We start from the raw sequence: 16,754 nt of genomic DNA, 5'->3' as shown, positions 1-16,754 counted from the left end.
TAAGAAAAACAAGGGACAACTTTTTTTTTTTTTTTAAGTCAAGTGATATGATTGTTTAACCATCGAAGATTCACCCGTTTCACATTCATCAAAAGACTCTCCACTCATTCCTAATAAAACATACAATTACTTGATAAAATATCTGCAAAAATACTTTTCCTTATTTTACATACTAGCACCTACTTTGACTGTGAAAAACATTAAGAAGCCCCCTAGAAAAACAGAAAACGATTAACTCAACAGCAGCATCACTGTTCTCAGACTTCTTACATACTCTATATGAAAGGTCTGTCATCTACTGGGTGTACAAAGTACTCGTCTACTGTTGCATAGATCACCAAAATTACAAAATAAGAGTGTTAAAGGAGACATGGGGACATTATTCCAACAATACAGGCAGTAAAACTCTTTTCAAAAAGATCACAAACTGCATGGCTGAATACATACAAGTGTTTAAAGGGGCACTGTAGTTTTGGAGAAGAAATTCAAACTCAGGATTGTAGTATTTACAATATTAATGAGGAAATCATACAAACTCAGAAATATTTTTTTTCATTAACTGAATAAACAGGCTGTTCTCAGAGGAAAATACGGTCCCCAGAATACTGTTGAAGCAAGAACGGTGTCGGGGTCCGTGAAATATAAACAAAGTGAAACAGTATGAAACTGTGTTGTTCTTTAAGGTATTCAGTTTAGGTATAAAATCAAATCAGTCAATGAAGATCTTTCTCTTCTGATTAAAATGTCTTCCCCAAAACTACATAGTGCACCTTTAAAATATACTGACCTTTTCAAAACTGATGTAAAAACTTGTACTGACTGGTTTCACACAGCACAAGTGGACAAATATTTCCCTCATAACATATTAAAAACAGTTAAAAATCCAATACACGGGCCATGTACTATAGTAAAAGTCCTCTGTTTTTAAAAGCTGTATTGTGTGAATCATTACTTGCTGCCAGCAGTCTGGTAGCTTCAAAAACTCTGATAGTGTTTCTGGATATAAAGGTGCAGCTGTGCTTTCCTGCAGTAAATGCATGTGTTTATCTTTGGAAGTGTTCAAGTATTCTTCACTTTTGTGTTCCAAAGTCTCGTCACCCGTAAAATCTAATTTTGCACCAAGCAAGGAAGCATCACATTAAAACCTTGGCGTACAAATGAGCAGTAACTTTAAATTTACACATAAAACAAAAAGGATCTTCCTACAGACAGTGCCTGAAAGTGTTTTTTTACTTATATGCTTTAGCTGGTTTCTGTAGTGTAACTAATCAGACAGCGTATATTTCCTATCGACTATTCCTTTAAAAAAAGCCCCAGTGATTGTCAACTTCACTTTGCATTTCTATGGCCTGATTGAAGCTTACTCAAGAGGTGTCTCTTCTGGTTCCTCCTCATCACTCTCATGGCTGCAGTGATGAGCATCAGCCACATCTAGAAGCTCCTCAGACTCCTCCACTGGCGCTGTTTCGTCCTCGACGTCTGGAGCTGGTGAATCGTCCACCGTCACCTCATTCACAGCAGAGGATTGGAGGAGATCGACGGGAGATTGGCAGGGAGGGTCTTCAGCTGGGACAGAGGGTTCAGCAGGAGGCTCGGGGGACTCGGGGGACTCTACAAGGGGAGACAATGCACCCATAGATGGGCTTGGACTGTTGCTAGACTCACAGAGAGAGACGGGTTCGTCTGTAGACTCTGTGAGCAGGTGAAATGGTTCAGCTGGTGGGATGCCTGAATCTGACAAAGTGTCATTGGAATCCAGAGCAGAAGTGAGGTCCATGGCTGCCTGAGAGCTCAGCTCTTGTGGGTCAGTCTGGTTTTCCGTTGACGATGACAGCAGCACACTGTCCTCAAGCTCCTCTGTACGACAGGAAATACAAGCATAGTCAATGTTTTTTCCCCCAAAAAAGCACCAAGTAACTGTTATGAACTGCTGCTGGTCTAACTTACCAACACCGGAGATTTCACCTTCCTTCTCCTCGTGCATAGCCAGTGCGGTGTTGGTCATGTCGATGGACGACATGGACAGATCCAGTCTGTCCACCAAATCTGCAGCATCAGGGGTCATCACCGCCACTTCAGAGTCTGAGAAACCTGGAAAAGCAAACACAGGACAAGAAGACTTTTATACATACAGTGAGATGCAAAAGAGCAGGGCTGAGCAATATGGTCCTCAAATAAATTAGAACAAGTAGAACAGTCTGGTAAGTTCAGAAAATTACATCACTTTACTGTAATGCAGCCTTTATGCTGTATGATGATACAACGATATCTAATATCTAAGATGATATATAGTCTCAAATGATGATAATGATATACTATTGATGTCCATCCCTACCAAAGAGACACACATGTTGTACATCAACATCCTCTAAAGCTGTATGTGTATGTGAACTGACCTGGGTCCATGACTCTCTGGATGGGTGGAGGTAGAGGAGCTTCCTGCAGGGCGACCTGCTCCAGGTCCAACACATCTTCACTTTGGCTTGAAGGTGCCATCAAAGGTGCCTGGAACATAAACAGAAAAAAAGCTGCTACTACCAATAATTTGATCTCATGTCACAGTACACTAAGTTAGTAAATAGCTACAACAGCAGCAAAACAGGCAAATGATAATGCTGAAAGAACGAGTTAATTAAAAAACATGAACATTTTTTGTAATTTAACAGTTATTTTAAACAATTTATCTAACAAACATCCCGAATAATTGTTTTCAGCTTCTCAAATGTGATTTTTAACCACTTGTAGTGGATAACACTATCAGTGAAATTAATCATCAGTTGCAGCAGTTATTGTAGTTAATGTGGATTCAGGTTTACCTCTGTGAATCCATGTGTTGGCAGCTCTGTTGGCAGCTCTGGAGACGGTTCCTCCTCAGGAACAGGGGTGGGAGGCTTTGCGGTCGATGCTTCAGGAAGTGCTGGGATCCGGTGCAAGTAGCCGTAACCAATGCCACAACCCAAACTAAGTTGGAATGTTTATAGACCATTTATAACACCATTATTAAACAATTCATTCTTTTAATAAATAATTAATGCTGTGTAATGTAAAAAAGCTTTATTGTAAATTAATTTCAATGGTTGACTTATTTGCATAAGCCAAACAACAGAACAGAAGAGAATTGACCTGCATGCACCTTTCTCTTTATTTAGCATTTACCTCCACTGATACCAAACACAGGCATTATGGGCCAACTGTTTTGTTCTTTATTGAAATGGAAAGGAGTGAATGTTATCTTGAATAGCCCAAACAGCCTAAAGGCAAAACAATTACCATATTAAAAGGTGAAATGCAGAGGTTTTCTCCGGTAAATCACCCTGAATACTTTCTGTATTGTCACGTACCTGCCCTCTCCACCCCACGCGCCATTTGGTGTGACCACCACCTCCCTGCAGGCGTCTGTTTGTGTGTTGTACACCAGCAGCTTCAGGGGCTTCCCTTCATGGGCCTCAATCAGCGAGAAGAAGTCTTCTGACTGGAAACGAACAACTCGGGATGTAACTACAACTCATCTTTCAACACACTTAATTCAGAGACAGGATTTGTAGCTCAAAATATCAGAGCCAAACGCTGACAATAAAGCATCTTACATCTTGCAGCACTTGATCTGCTCCAACAATGTAGTCACTGTGTGGCTGAAGCCCTGCCAGTGCAGCAGGTGAACTGGCTTCCACATCCTACAGGAATGGAATTGTTAGCAAACAAAAAGCAAAGCTATAGTGGAGTGATGACAAGTTCAAATCAGAGTTAGGTCAGCTGCTTTGGTTTTCCTGGTTACTGATGAAGAAGCTCACCAGAACATGCCAGACATTCTCATTGGCTCCTTGGTAGCTGCAGAAGCGAACACTGGCACCGAGCAGGCCCTGTCCTCCCCACATGTTACTGGGAACCACCTCCAGCTCACGAACTCTGGTGGTTTTCGTGCTGTACACCTCCATCTTCACCGCTCTCTCCATGTTGGCTTTCAGAAGCTCCTTGAGCAGATCATTCTCCTCATTCTGGTGAACAGTAATGAAAGGAGTCAAAACAGTATGTAACTCTACTCTCTAACTCTACTTATAATAGACAACCAATAAACTTACGAGTCTTTTGTTGTCCAGAGACAGAATAAAGTCAAAGAAGGGCTGCAGTCCGGCCTCTTCTGCAGGGGAACTCGGCTGCACCTGTCAAAAACAACACCAGTATTTCAATTACTTGTGGAGCTTCATCTTTAATAGAGTTACAGTTACATGTTCAAAACTTTACAATGATTGAACAACTTTGAACAAGTTTTTGGAGCATTAAATCATAGCCTTTTACCAGTGGCATCAGTACAGTAATCAGCTTCAACTATGGGTTATTGTTATTATTACAGATTAATGATTATTCACTTGATAGTTTGGTTTCTCTTGGCCCAAAAACTTTAAAAATGCTTCTTTAGTTTGAGCAACGGTCCAACACTACAAAAAACATTCAGTTACAATCATATAAATACAATAAACAAATCTTCCCATTTGAGAATCTTGAACCTAAAATGTTTTTGGCATGTTCCCTTGAACGCTCTCGATCGATTAATCAGTTAATCGATTAATAATTTCTGCTCTGACATAATTTAATGTACAGTCATTGTAATTGTTGCAACACAATGAAAATGTTGCAGTTAAGCGATTCATCTATTTATATTCTCTTATCGTTAATTTGTCCGCATGCTGAACACCTTCACATGAACATTAACAGTTTCAGGCACTCATCTTGTATTTAACGACTTTGGTTAAAAAACTAAACTGCCAAATAAAACAATAATAGCTCAGTGGATTCAGGACTGTTGTAAGATTTTGTTTGCGAAAAGTTACACGCTTGAATTCAAGCGTAATTTTTAAATGAACAAATAAAGTTTCCCTTGCATGTGTCATATTTGAGTAAAAGGTAAGCAGTGCCACCTCATCAGCTTTTTTTTTTTTTTTTTTTTACCGCCGGTGGGTTTGCATCAACTACTTAGCTAGCTGTCTGTGTTAGCATACAGTAACATCTCATTATAAGCTGCAGTACACGCTGTTCCAAATACAAAAAAAGCTGAATCATTTCTTACGCCGTGCACATGGTATCCATAGGTTCCTCCTTCGGACACTTCTGCACTCTGTGATAAACCCATTTCTGCCAGGAGCTTTCAAATATTAGCTAATATTATTAGAAAATAACAAGAGTGTGAGAATTATTACGGTTGACAGTCCGCGGCCATCTTGTCTGCAGCCCAAAACAATCGATCATCGCTGGTATCGAACGCGAACACGCATGCGCACATACACAAATGCTGGTAGAGCTGCTTCATCTGTACTCATGAATAATTTGAACATATTTGTACTTTACTTGGCTATTTCCAGTTTATGTTACTTCCTAGTTTGTACCTACATTTGCTCCACATTAGCAAACTAAAGTACTGAAATGGTTTTACGTATGTTAATTAATGACAAAAACAGAATAGCATAATATTCTGTGCAAAAAACACTGAAAAGTAATACTTTGGTAAAAGTAAAAATATTGTGTTAAATTTTCTTTGGTAAAAGTCACCCATACAAATAGTCCTTGAATTAAAGTCTTAAAGTATCTGATAGTAAATGTACTTTAGTATCAAATCTAGGTGCTGTATCGTAGGCTACTGGACTTGTTTCAGTGTCTTGAAGACGTCTCACCTCTCATCCAAGAGGACTCTTCAGTTCTAACTAACTGGAGGGAAGCTGCAGGCTTTTAAACTCTGTATGGGAGTGTCCTTACAGAGTCGTTAAGGACGTGTGTGTTCTGAGTTTCAGAGTCGTTAGGGCCACTTGTGGGTCCTTAGTCAAACAGGCCTTCATGTGGGTTTCTAAGGCTAGGTGAGCCCAGGAGTGAATGGTTGTTAAGCTGTCTGGGGAGGGAACTCAGTACTGCATTGTAGGTGGGTGATAAGTAATGTCTTGGGCCACCTCCTCTGTTCAAAGATGGTTGTTCCAGTCTGACATAAATGGACTATTTTACTCCTCTTTCAAACCATCTGTCTTCTCTGGCCAAGATGTTCACATTGTTGTCCTCAAAGGAATGTTTTTTCTCCTTCAGATGTAAGTGGACAGCAGAGTCTTGACCTGAGGAGTTGGCCCTCCTGTGTTGTGCCATGCGTTTATGGAGAGGTTGTTTCGTCTCCCCAATGTACAAATCTGTGCAGTCCTGGCTGCATTGAACAGCATAAACTACATTACTCTGCTTACGCCTGGGTCTTTTGTCCTTAGGATGGACTAGTACCAAATGTATTTTTTCTGGCGATAAATGTACTCAAGTAACAAAATTACAAGTTAAAGTAAATTACACATATATTTTCATGTATGTACATACTTTATACAATGGGTCGACCACTTATCCACTTGTCAGATTATTGGATCGGAGTTTCTGCATTTTTCCAGGTATTGAAATCCATCTTTTTAAAATCTGTTTGCATGTAAAATTAATTATTTTAAAAATGCATTACTTGCAGCACCCAATCTGAAAAGTAACTAGTAACTAAATTTATCAAATAAATGTAGTGGCGTGAAAATTACAATATTTGCCCAAAACATGTATAAGTACAAGTATTGTAAAATCATATTTAAGTACAGTACTTAAATATACTTAGTTACATCCCATCACTTTCTTTTAACTTTGAAAGAGTATAAAGCATACTTTTGCTTCTGTGAAAGTACATATTGCTGATATTAATTATGTATGTTTTACTGCGCTTACTTGTAATTAAATCAATTATAATTTGAGACCATGGTATTTCTACTTTAACTTAAGTAAAAGATCTTCTTCCACCCCTGGATAATGGGTTGTGCTATTGAGCCACTACTAGTAACATTACCTTTATGGTAAAACATATTATTTTATTATATGTATTTAGTGTAATGATATAATGGTGATGCAAAGCCCTCAAACGTGATAATATTCTGTACCATGGGTTCAATAGTGGCAGAAGATTCATATCAACCAGGAACTGAATGTTTTACCAGCAGACACTTTGACATGACTACATTTCATTTACAGTGCACCAGTTCAGGGGTCTTGGTATTGTGCATGCTGGCTCAGTGTGCTTTTCCTCCAATGAAGAAACAACTGGACTGAGTGAAATAGTGGAGACTGTACTGAATGACCTAATCATTTTAGTGTATGATAACAGAAGCCAACGGAAAAGTACATTTTAGTATGTCCTCTTCTTGGCTCTGCACTATAAGAATCACAAACCACAGTCATTACACCATGATATTAAGACAAGACAAAACACTGAAATGTATCTCTGATGAATGTCATTATCATTGTTGCTCCTATAATGTGACACTGGGGATGAATAGAAAAGTACCACTCATTGAATTCATTTGAAACTAGTAAATAAATAAATAAAAATGTTTATTTTCATTACTCCAGTACAGAAATATTCTAACCATATTTTTCCTACACAGGATAATCCATGATTAACTGGGCAGTTCTAAAAAAAATAAAATATAACACAACCCGAAGGTTTAAAATGAAGGAGTGTCATTTTTTCCATTACTGCATGTGTTAAAGTGGATTATCCTGCTTATACCATGGCCAGCTTTAAAATAGGAAATTTGTGACCTTTAAAATAAAAATGACCTCAAACAACTACTCCAAAATTAGGAGAAATTGTAGTTAGACAGTTTTACAGCCATTAGTTTTATCTTGCAAAGAGCAATGTAACTAATATGTGCCCTCCAACCAATCCAAATACTCTCTGTGGCCATGGTATAAGACATTAAATAACATGTCAGAGATCATTATATAGGTTCAGGAAATAAAAAACAAGACATATATTAATTACTCAAGTGTAGTTTCTCTGAAACAAAGGCAAAATTATTTTGAGGCAATAGAAAAATATACAGCTAAGAAAATATTTTACCAATCATTCTATATACATTGAAATAATCTTAGAAATACATAAAAGCAGTGCTTTATACATTAAATTCTCTTATACAGTTTCTTGTTATGTCAATAGATTGCCTTTAATCAGCTATAAAAGCTGGGTATCGTTGACTGCGTAACCCTGCTCTGGGCTCGATTCAGTCAGGCCGATCAGAGACTCCAGGAGGTAGGTGCTCGACTCGTACTGTGGCAGATTAACAGAGCTGAACAGCTGCAGGTGGAAAAAGCTGTCCGGGTGTCTGTGTAGTTTGAAAGAGCTGTGCAGAGGTCCAGAGGGGTAGTCGCTGTCAAAGAACTCGAGGTCGGAGTCCGAGGAGAGACTCAGGTCCATGTACCTGCCTGAGGAGTAGTCCACAGTGGGGGAAGGGGTGTTGGGGAATCCCTCAAGAGAGTCGTCCTCAAAGAAGTCTCTGGCTTGGTTTGCGTTCTCGTCGAGGTAATCTGTCAGTGAGGTCCTGCTCATATTGTCTGTGAATGTGTTGGCTGTCAGTGGTCCCATACTGTCAGTAGGTGTGCTGTTGCTGTGCTGCGTCAGTGGTTCTCCTGTGTGCCGCAGCTGGCTGCACGCTGAGTAGTTATCATTGTCACAGATGTTGAGGGCACGTGACAAACCTCCATCAACTTCAGGAAGACTCTGACTCGCATTAAGGCATCCTCCTGCGTCAGAGTCCGAGGAGGAGCAAGAGGACTCGGTCATGTCGCTGCTGCAGCTGTTCTCCTCCACTACCAGTCGCTCTGGCGTGAAGTGAAAGACAGGTGTGGCAGGCATGGTGAGAGGAAGACCATCTTCCTCCATGGTGAACCCAAAGGGGCAGCTTTTGTCTTGTGCACACTGCACTGCATCAGCCTCATCCTGGTCCACGTACTCTTGAAGGTCCTCTGGAAGTCCTGATTGGTCCTCTTGGCTCAGTGTTTCATCTTGCAGTTGCCTCTCCAGGTCGAGTCTCATGGCAGTGTGGATGTAATGAGTCTGCACACGTCTGGAGTTGAACTCAATGCGCCCCTGAGTGTTTCCACAGCCGTCCTTACTGCAGCCACATGGGAAGTTTAAGCGGTCCACCTGTGTATAAAAGATAGAAGAAAGTCAAAATCAGTGCTGTGGGAACTCATATACAGAGTACTGGCACTAGTATTGATAATCACTAAGAAACGAGTGCCGCTAAAATGTGTTTTTGGCTGATAAATTAGAAGGTTGTCTGCAAGATTCCAACAAAGTAGTTTTTAGTATAAGTGTCTTACCTGGCACTTGATGCCTGCCAGACTGCATGCGCAGGTCTCTGGCTCACAAAAGCCTTGGCAGTCACATCCACAGGCCGCCCTGGACAGACGCAGGGCGTGAAGCTGCCTCTTCTCCTCCCGGTCTACACGCTTCACCCCCACTGCCTGCAGGAGAGCCTGCCGCTGCCTTGAGGAGTACGGCTGAAGGAAACATCCATCCTCCAGCTCAGCATCACTGATGTGGACATCAGTGTCTCCACCTGGGATCTGATCCACTGTGAGACGGTCTGCTTCTCTCTGGTCAATGGCCCCACTGGTGATCAACTGGAATCAACACAGCAGTAAAGTAAAACATCTGCTGTGTAGACGAGCAATGTGGACCAATGTAGAAATGAAGTGCACTCACTTTGTGTTTCAGTGCCTCAAGCTTCTCTTGTCTCAGTCTCTCTCTGAGCCTCTCCCTGCGCCTGTGCCGTCGCTCCAATGCATGCTCAGCCACTGTGTAGCTTTGGAGGGTGCTGTGCCTCCGGGTCATGCCCAGGGTGGCGCCTCCATGGCTGGGCACACTGGTGAAGCCTTGGCAGCGTGGGAAACTGAACACCATCACCTGGTCAAAGCGCACGGTGCTCTGTGTGCCTGCAAGCTTGGGCCTCTTCAGGATGGAGCAAACTGGTTGCGTTAAAGAAAGACACAACAAGAACATCAGAAGAAGTGAGGCACTGTCAGGTCCAGTTTTACAGTGACCATATTCTGCTTTAACAAGTAGGACCTTAACAATGTACTGTGAAAACATGGGCATATCTGTGAGAGCAGTCCAGTTCTAAGCCCATATTTGTGTATGAGTCTAAAAAAAAAAGTCAGTTCATCAGCACACTTGACAAGATGATGAAGGTGACAAATATCAGGTTTGAGCAAGTACTCGACTGAAACGAGTATCACATATAACTAATGTACTTTTGTAATTTAAGTTATAGTATTCTTATGCTTCGTTCCAAATTGCATACTTTTTATTTTTAGCTTTACTGATGACTCATCAGTCTGTGCTCTGTCAGCGGCTCAGTTACTGTGATATATCTTCTGCTGCACTGAGGATTCTAGGTCAGAAAAGCATGCTGGCTTGCATACTGCAAAATGTGACCAGATGCAGTACAACATCCTGGTATTTTTGTCATACTGCATTATAGACTGCATTATTAGACATACTATGTGTTGGGGACACACTAAATCTTTTTTCTAGCATACCAATAAATACAGGCCTTGAACTCTTTGTCTGCATTGTCTTCTGTAGCTCTCTGAGCGGCCACTAGGTGACACACTACAGGTGCTTCACTGCAGTCACTTGGGTCAGGAGTTTAACGTACATGTGGACAGGAAATACCAAGTAATAGGTCCATGGCAACAGTGAACACAACAACAGTACAAAGAGCAATGAAGTAAACCGGGTTTGACAAACGTCCTTTGAAGGTTTACCAAAACATACAGTCTATAGGCTCATTCTGCTGGTTTAGTCTTTAGTATCCATCAGGTTACTGTTTGGTTTGACAGTTTCACCAAATGATCCAACCTTCACACAGAACCGAGGCTGAAGTCTTGTTCCTACAGTCAGTAAACAACTGAGACCAGCTGACTAAGCTCATCTCAGCTGCTCTGTGTGTCTATAAAGCTCCACACTGGGGCACTGTTTGCACCGTGACTCTATTGGGACTTGGTAACAGGCTCAGAATAACAAGCCTGAAGCTGTTACACATTAGGTTTTAGACTGTAAAACAACAACAGCAACAACAACTGAAGAATACTTTGTCACTGCGTGGCCTCTCTGCAGCTTTGTGTTATCTTAATAAGGCCATTTGATAGGACTTGTTTAAAGAGAGCTTGCTATTCAAATTGATTCCACAACATCCTATTGCCCAGGCAAATCATCTTCCACACAACCACACAGACAGTCCAGAGACGAGTCGTTCAATGTGTAATATCAAGTACCGCCCTAAAGTTAGCGTCCTCATGCCAGCGCTGCTGCAGGCTGATAAGACACTCCTATAAAACACTGATGGGAAAACGGCCAGATAAGAGGAGGCTTGCATTATTTGAAAGAGAGGAGGACACATTTGGCTGTGGGTTTGAACTTACTGGGTAAACTGGTGGGTGAAGACGGGCTGTGAGGTGTGAAGTCCTGGTTGTCAGAGGGGCTGCTCTCCCCGTCGGACTCCCACTCTGAGGAGGCAGGGGAGGAGAGGGAGGACGGAGGAGAGGAGGAGGAGGAGGAGTCATCTACCTCCGTAAACTTTCTCTTCAGGATGCCTCTCATTATTTGGCTGTGGTGGTTGACATACATTCTGCATGAACACAAGAAATGAGGGACCTTGGTTTAAATATTTAGCATACCTTGGTGATAAATGCACAGTTCAGTACAGGAAGAGGCAGAAAACATGTCATGCAACGTGTGGTTTTGTCCACACAGCAGCATTCCTAACCCAGGAACATGAAATGAGACATTATGTAATGATTTAATAATGAGATGACAATTCTCTAACAACAATGATGTGTTTTTTCTTGTAAACATAAACATCTTTTGACAATGACATCTGGAGGAACGAGAGGTCTTTCCTGTAGGAAGCTGCAGCTCTGCCGGTTGAGCCGGTTTCAGGGCACAAGTTTGTTTAGTCTAATTACATCTTGATAGTGATTATCCAGCAAACTGATGTTTCACAAGAGTACAAATATGAACTGAAGTACTACATTTGCTCTCACAACCAGCTGAGCACTTGTGAGAGTTAAAAAAAATCAACAGCTCTTTTTCTTTTCCCCACAGAGTAATTAACATTCCAATGATTCCTCAAGTTTTTTGTGAAGAATACGTGGAAACGGACCGTCCAATGGCTGCATGCTGAGGACCGGGGGGTGTATTGGTTCAAGTGGCTGCTATTTTTGGATGTGAACATGGAAAAGAAATCCAAACATGAGTAATTTCAGGGTATCAAACCCTTAGCAGGGCTGTTTGAAGCTACTAAGTGGAAGAGAGAAATAATCGAGAGTGGTGTTGCTGTGTTGTTATTAATCTAGTCCAACATAGTCTGTTATACACGTCTGTGTGTATCAACTTGGATTTATCAACTTGGTGAATTGAAAAAAAAAAATGAATACCATGAAAGTCCAAGAAAACACTAAATATTCACATTTGGGAAGCTGGAATCAGAGCGTTTTGGATTCATTTTTCTTCAAGCAATGACCTAAAAAATCAAATATCATAATTTTTGCTGGTTAATTTTCAGCAGATCAACTAAACGATTTAATTGTTACAGCTCTGGTTCGGTTAAGATTTTTTTTTTTTCACCAGCAGTAAGAATGACAGAAAGTCATCAAATCACTCAGGTTTAAATCTTTAAAGCCTGCAAACTCAGTATACTCACATAAAACCTCTACTCTTCTTTCTGGCTCCAAACAAAATCAGACCTGTTTGACCTCAAGATCCATCATGGTTCAATAATAATAATAAGTGACAGTAATACAAGCAGCTGACCAGGATTTAGACTGACCTCCCCTCAAATCCCAGAGAGGAGGGTAGCTCACACAAGCCACGGAAAACAGTAGTAAGCGTGTGCTTTCTAAAAGACAGAGCACACAGGCCAAACAGTGACATTCCTCCAAGTCAGAAAACGCGATATAAACCACTGACTACCCTCATCTCTGCCGTTGTCCTGCAGTTATCCACACTTATGCTGGATCCACAAGAAAAGAGGTTTCTGATTGTCTGTAGCAAGCAAATAGTGAGAAACAATGTGTGTGTGTGTGTGTGTGTGTGTGTGTGTGTGTGTGTGTGTGTGTGTGTGCACTCAGAGTGAGGAACTTCCTGGATCCGTCAGAAAATAAGAGGTGAAACAAGAGACAGATCCTTGTGCCATTACACTGTTTACACTGTACAACCCTCTGCTGCATAGGAAGGGATTCATCTCAGCTGGAAATCATCTGCATGGTGTTTAACATTCCTAAACTAAAAGGAACTAATTAATGCTGCATTGCAGTTGTAGTATTTTAGCTCTCCTCCCAGTTATGTCATATTTATTACATTTAATAGCTGACAGTGTGCACAGAGCTTACTGTACATGTGGGTGTCCACTGAGAGCACATCAATAATTTAAAGGTTCAAAGCAGCAGAGGCACACAGTCCACGTGCGCGTTCACGTGAAACAAGAAGGGGGGGGCTTATACTGTATTAATATACTACAGTAGACAAGAATAGACTGCAGGGCATTTTTATAGTGACGGCATCGTGGAAAACAAACTACCATGACGCAGAATAAGTTCACAATCACTTCCCCACTGCGTCCAAACACACTTTGCATCCCTCCAGGAATGTCGCACGGATGTCATGGCAGGTTTTCACTGGAGGGAGTGCACGAGTCGTTTCCTGTTCGGACTAACACCAGTCATTAGGCTGCTGACCTCTTCACCCCTGGCGGAGACACACGGTGATCATGTCGGCTACAATGACAACAGTGCCCCCCCTCTCTCTGTCCGTGCGGCAGACACACTGACAGTCCCACTTAAACCAGAGCAAACTTCCTCTGCTGCTTCAGACACTGAGTGGAGTCCTTATCTTTGTGATGGGAAGTTTGTTTAAACATTAGTACTAATTTTTAGGCTCTCTGGAGCTTCGTGAAACAGAACATTTACAGTCAAATTAACAGTCACGCTCGGGTTATTGCCCACATTACACAGAATTATAAACTACGTGATTCTAGATAAACGTAATTCGAAGTGATAAATAGAAATACGATAAGGTCAATATATGAACCACAGTAAATACCAACAGAAACCCTGTGGGAGTAATAATACAGTGGTTTTCCGGTAGTTACTCACCAAGAAGTAAAAGGCAGCATAATAACAAACGAAGGCTGAAACTGACACGAAGTTGTGGCTCTTGTCCGCGGTCCAGCCAGCTGTGTGTGTCCCTCTGTTTATGTAAAGCTTCACAGTAGTACCAGTGAGAACATGAGAGGACTGGCTGGGAGCTCCCAGAGACACGACAGCCAGCACCAAGATAGTGCAGCCTACTCAGCCTCCGCGCATGCGCACAACTGTCAGGATGGCTAGCAATTCCGTAGGAAAAGTCAAAAAAAGAAGCTATTAGTAGTGTAACAGGTGCATGATAGTCCACTTCATGAAAAAGTAACAATGCTTTTTAGTGATTCGCCCTCTTATTAAACCTAGCTTGAGACTGTAATCATGGCGTTCGTTCTAAATTCAGTTGAGTTAGCTTGTTAACACCAAACCAACCAATTTTGATGCACATCAGCTTGAAAATAAAGCCACTTTCAGCTGTTTACCTCATTCTCAACATGTCTAACTAATATGTGCCAATGGTTGCTCTTCATCATCATAGTTATCAGGCTAACACGAGCACTTCGGCCCAACGAAGCCGGAAGCGGATGGGAGCGGAACCATCTCGGCTCACGTAAGTCCTCTCCGTGGCTCCCCTGACTTCTCTTGACGCAGACAGTGACACATGCAGAGGCAGGAGACGCTCTGAGCTGTCACTACTGCCCACAGATCTCTGTCTGTTGTGTTCACACTGCACTGTGACAAGCAGTGATATGCTGGTAAATAAATAACCTTAATAATAACGTCCACCTGGTGATTATCAGAGGGCAATCAGCCAGCATTATAAACGAGTTAGAAACACGTGCTCATGTGTAAAATGTTGCTTAGAAGATTGAGTTTATTATTTTGGTATCCAATGAAACAAAGTAGCTCACTGATATTTTGAGGGTGGGCAAAATAGTGGGAATACCGTACAGTAGGACAGGTGAAGCTAATCTTTTTCAGCTTTTGTTAACACTTTTATAGTGGACACTGTAGTATTGTTACCCAATCGTTGACATGTGTCAAGTGTTTTAAACAAAACTTTTTTCTTTTCTTTTTATATCATAATATGTGCATAGTTGATGACCAGTAGACCATACATTCAGGAAGAACCTCAAAGTAAAGAGAGGCAGCAATAATGTGAAGTTTAAGGAGCTGAATTACCAAATTGTGCATTTTAACCAGAAACCTTAATGTAGAAAGTTAAATCAGCAAAACTAAATTGATATGGTTGAAATCTTTAACATTGAAAACCATCTATCTGAATTCATGTTGTTTTAGTTGACCTACAAAGTTATTGCTATTTAATTCTGAACATTACTTTAAGTATTCAGTCATGGTTTCATTTCATAATTTGGTATTTGGTTTCTTATAAGACTCAGTTCTTTATGGCCTTCCATTGTTTGGTCTTTTGTGTCTGTAATTGCCTTCAGACGCCTTGTAAAAGTGACGATGAGATTCCTGTTAAAGGTGACACTTACTTCCAGGTATTCATCTGACGACACTGTTATATGACTCACTGGCGTGTCTCTGTGATGGCGTTTTAAGTCAGACACTCCTAAACTCCAGGAACCTCCCTGCAGTGCGGAGAAGATGTAGATGGGCAGGATGATGGATTTGGGTGTAACATCCCTGCATTCCTGTTATTCTGTTTCCTGTTATTGGCATTGGTTAGAAATTGAAGTTGGCCTATGTGCTCATTGTGAACTGTCCAAACTGTTAACTCAGGATTGGTTGGGAAAATCCTGAGTGCGTAAAAGTAAAGCGTCTGGATTAACATTCCAGTGTCTCTGCTTTTAAAGATAATCATAGGCTACTCTGTGTCCCCGACTGGGCGGAAAATGAAGCTCAGAGAGACAAACAGAGCGACAGATTAACAGATGGACAGACAGATGAACGGAAGGACATACAAGCCCAAAATACTCCAGAGCTTTGACCCAATGTTGATACATATCAGTGCTTCAGTTTAAAGACAGAACACCTAAATACCTGTTCGCTGAAATATTGTGGCCGAAGGAAAGACTGCTCGTCCAGAACTCAGCACCCAAGTGTGTTATGAGAGAGTGACCCACTTTGGATGGGATCGCTCTCGTGCATGTGTGCATTTCTATTCCACTGACCTGCATGTGGAGCAAACACCAGGGAGACAGTGCAGAGAGAATGGATGGAATTAGTAATAGTGAAGCAGAGAAGCAAGAATTGTCTTTTATTTAATATTCAAACTTGGACTCTTTGTTAACAAGTGTAATGATCTTTTTAAAATATTTGATGTTCTGCAGGTCCAGTTCTATGTATCGTCTCTGAGATATCGCTCTGACTTACTAATAACACATGATCAAAGTGCTACATGAGGCTACATGGCTATTTATAGTACAATCACACTGCCTGTCCAAAAATACAATTTGTGCAATACGGTTGGAGTTTCCTGTTCCTTTTGCAGGCTGTTACCACGCACAGTGTGACTCTGTCGTATGCTTAAATTAGTCAGGAGGTGGATCCGGATCTTCTCAGACCACACTGATGCAGCACGAACAGAGAAGGAGATGAGTCATGGAGGAAAATTAATATTTCTACTTTAACTTGCAGTAAAGACACAGTCATTCTGTCCCAATCTACTGCATTTTTTCAATTTATCAATGCAGCCATCTGACCTGGTCTGGTCAATCTGACCCAGACTCCTAACCTGCTCTCTTTACTACGTGAATGCCAATAAAGCAGTAATATATTGCACCACTGCCAAAAATCATTACTATAGACCT

At 41.3% G+C, this 16,754-nt stretch overlaps 2 protein-coding genes across 2 annotated transcripts; both read right to left on the bottom strand.

Annotated features, from left to right (window-relative positions):
* Positions 1-16: 16 nt before the first annotated feature.
* On the bottom strand, positions 17-5,222 carry LOC141016497 (Golgi reassembly-stacking protein 1-like). The gene is made up of 9 exons (XM_073490883.1): positions 5,066-5,222; positions 4,080-4,160; positions 3,792-3,995; positions 3,588-3,674; positions 3,342-3,472; positions 2,817-2,961; positions 2,397-2,505; positions 1,948-2,091; positions 17-1,857 (listed from the first exon to the last, which is right to left on the bottom strand). Exons 1-9 carry the CDS (start codon positions 5,126-5,128, stop codon positions 1,361-1,363), a joined length of 1,461 nt encoding a protein of 486 aa, XP_073346984.1. The 5' UTR covers positions 5,129-5,222; the 3' UTR covers positions 17-1,360.
* Positions 5,223-7,366: 2,144 nt separating this feature from the next.
* Positions 7,367-14,102, bottom strand: LOC141017362 (cysteine/serine-rich nuclear protein 1-like). Its single transcript, XM_073492051.1, has 5 exons — positions 13,993-14,102; positions 11,263-11,468; positions 9,542-9,804; positions 9,157-9,459; positions 7,367-8,977 (listed from the first exon to the last, which is right to left on the bottom strand). The coding sequence occupies exons 2-5, from the start codon at positions 11,465-11,467 to the stop codon at positions 8,006-8,008; spliced, it is 1,743 nt and encodes a 580-aa protein (XP_073348152.1). The 5' UTR covers position 11,468; positions 13,993-14,102; the 3' UTR covers positions 7,367-8,005.
* Between the last annotated feature and the right edge of the window lie 2,652 nt (positions 14,103-16,754).

Source organism: Pagrus major, chromosome 21 (genome assembly GCF_040436345.1).
Source record: "Pagrus major chromosome 21, Pma_NU_1.0".
Classification (NCBI taxonomy): domain Eukaryota; kingdom Metazoa; phylum Chordata; class Actinopteri; order Spariformes; family Sparidae; genus Pagrus; species Pagrus major.
This window is presented reverse-complemented; position numbering and strand designations above follow the sequence as displayed.

Coding starts and splice junctions, on each gene's coding strand:
- LOC141016497 (XM_073490883.1), bottom strand. CDS start 5,128: ATGGGTTTATCACAGAGTGCAGAAGTGTCCGAAGGAGGAACCTATGGA. Junction 3,675..3,791: donor AGAATGTCTGGCATGTTCTG/GTGAGCTTCTTC, acceptor CCATTCCTGTAG/GATGTGGAAGCCAGTTCACC. Junction 2,092..2,396: donor CCAGAGAGTCATGGACCCAG/GTCAGTTCACAT, acceptor TTGCTTTTCCAG/GTTTCTCAGACTCTGAAGTG.
- LOC141017362 (XM_073492051.1), bottom strand. CDS start 11,467: ATGTATGTCAACCACCACAGCCAAATAATGAGAGGCATCCTGAAGAGA. Junction 9,805..11,262: donor TTCACCCACCAGTTTACCCA/GTAAGTTCAAAC, acceptor TAACGCAACCAG/TTTGCTCCATCCTGAAGAGG. Junction 8,978..9,156: donor TGGCAGGCATCAAGTGCCAG/GTAAGACACTTA, acceptor TTTTATACACAG/GTGGACCGCTTAAACTTCCC.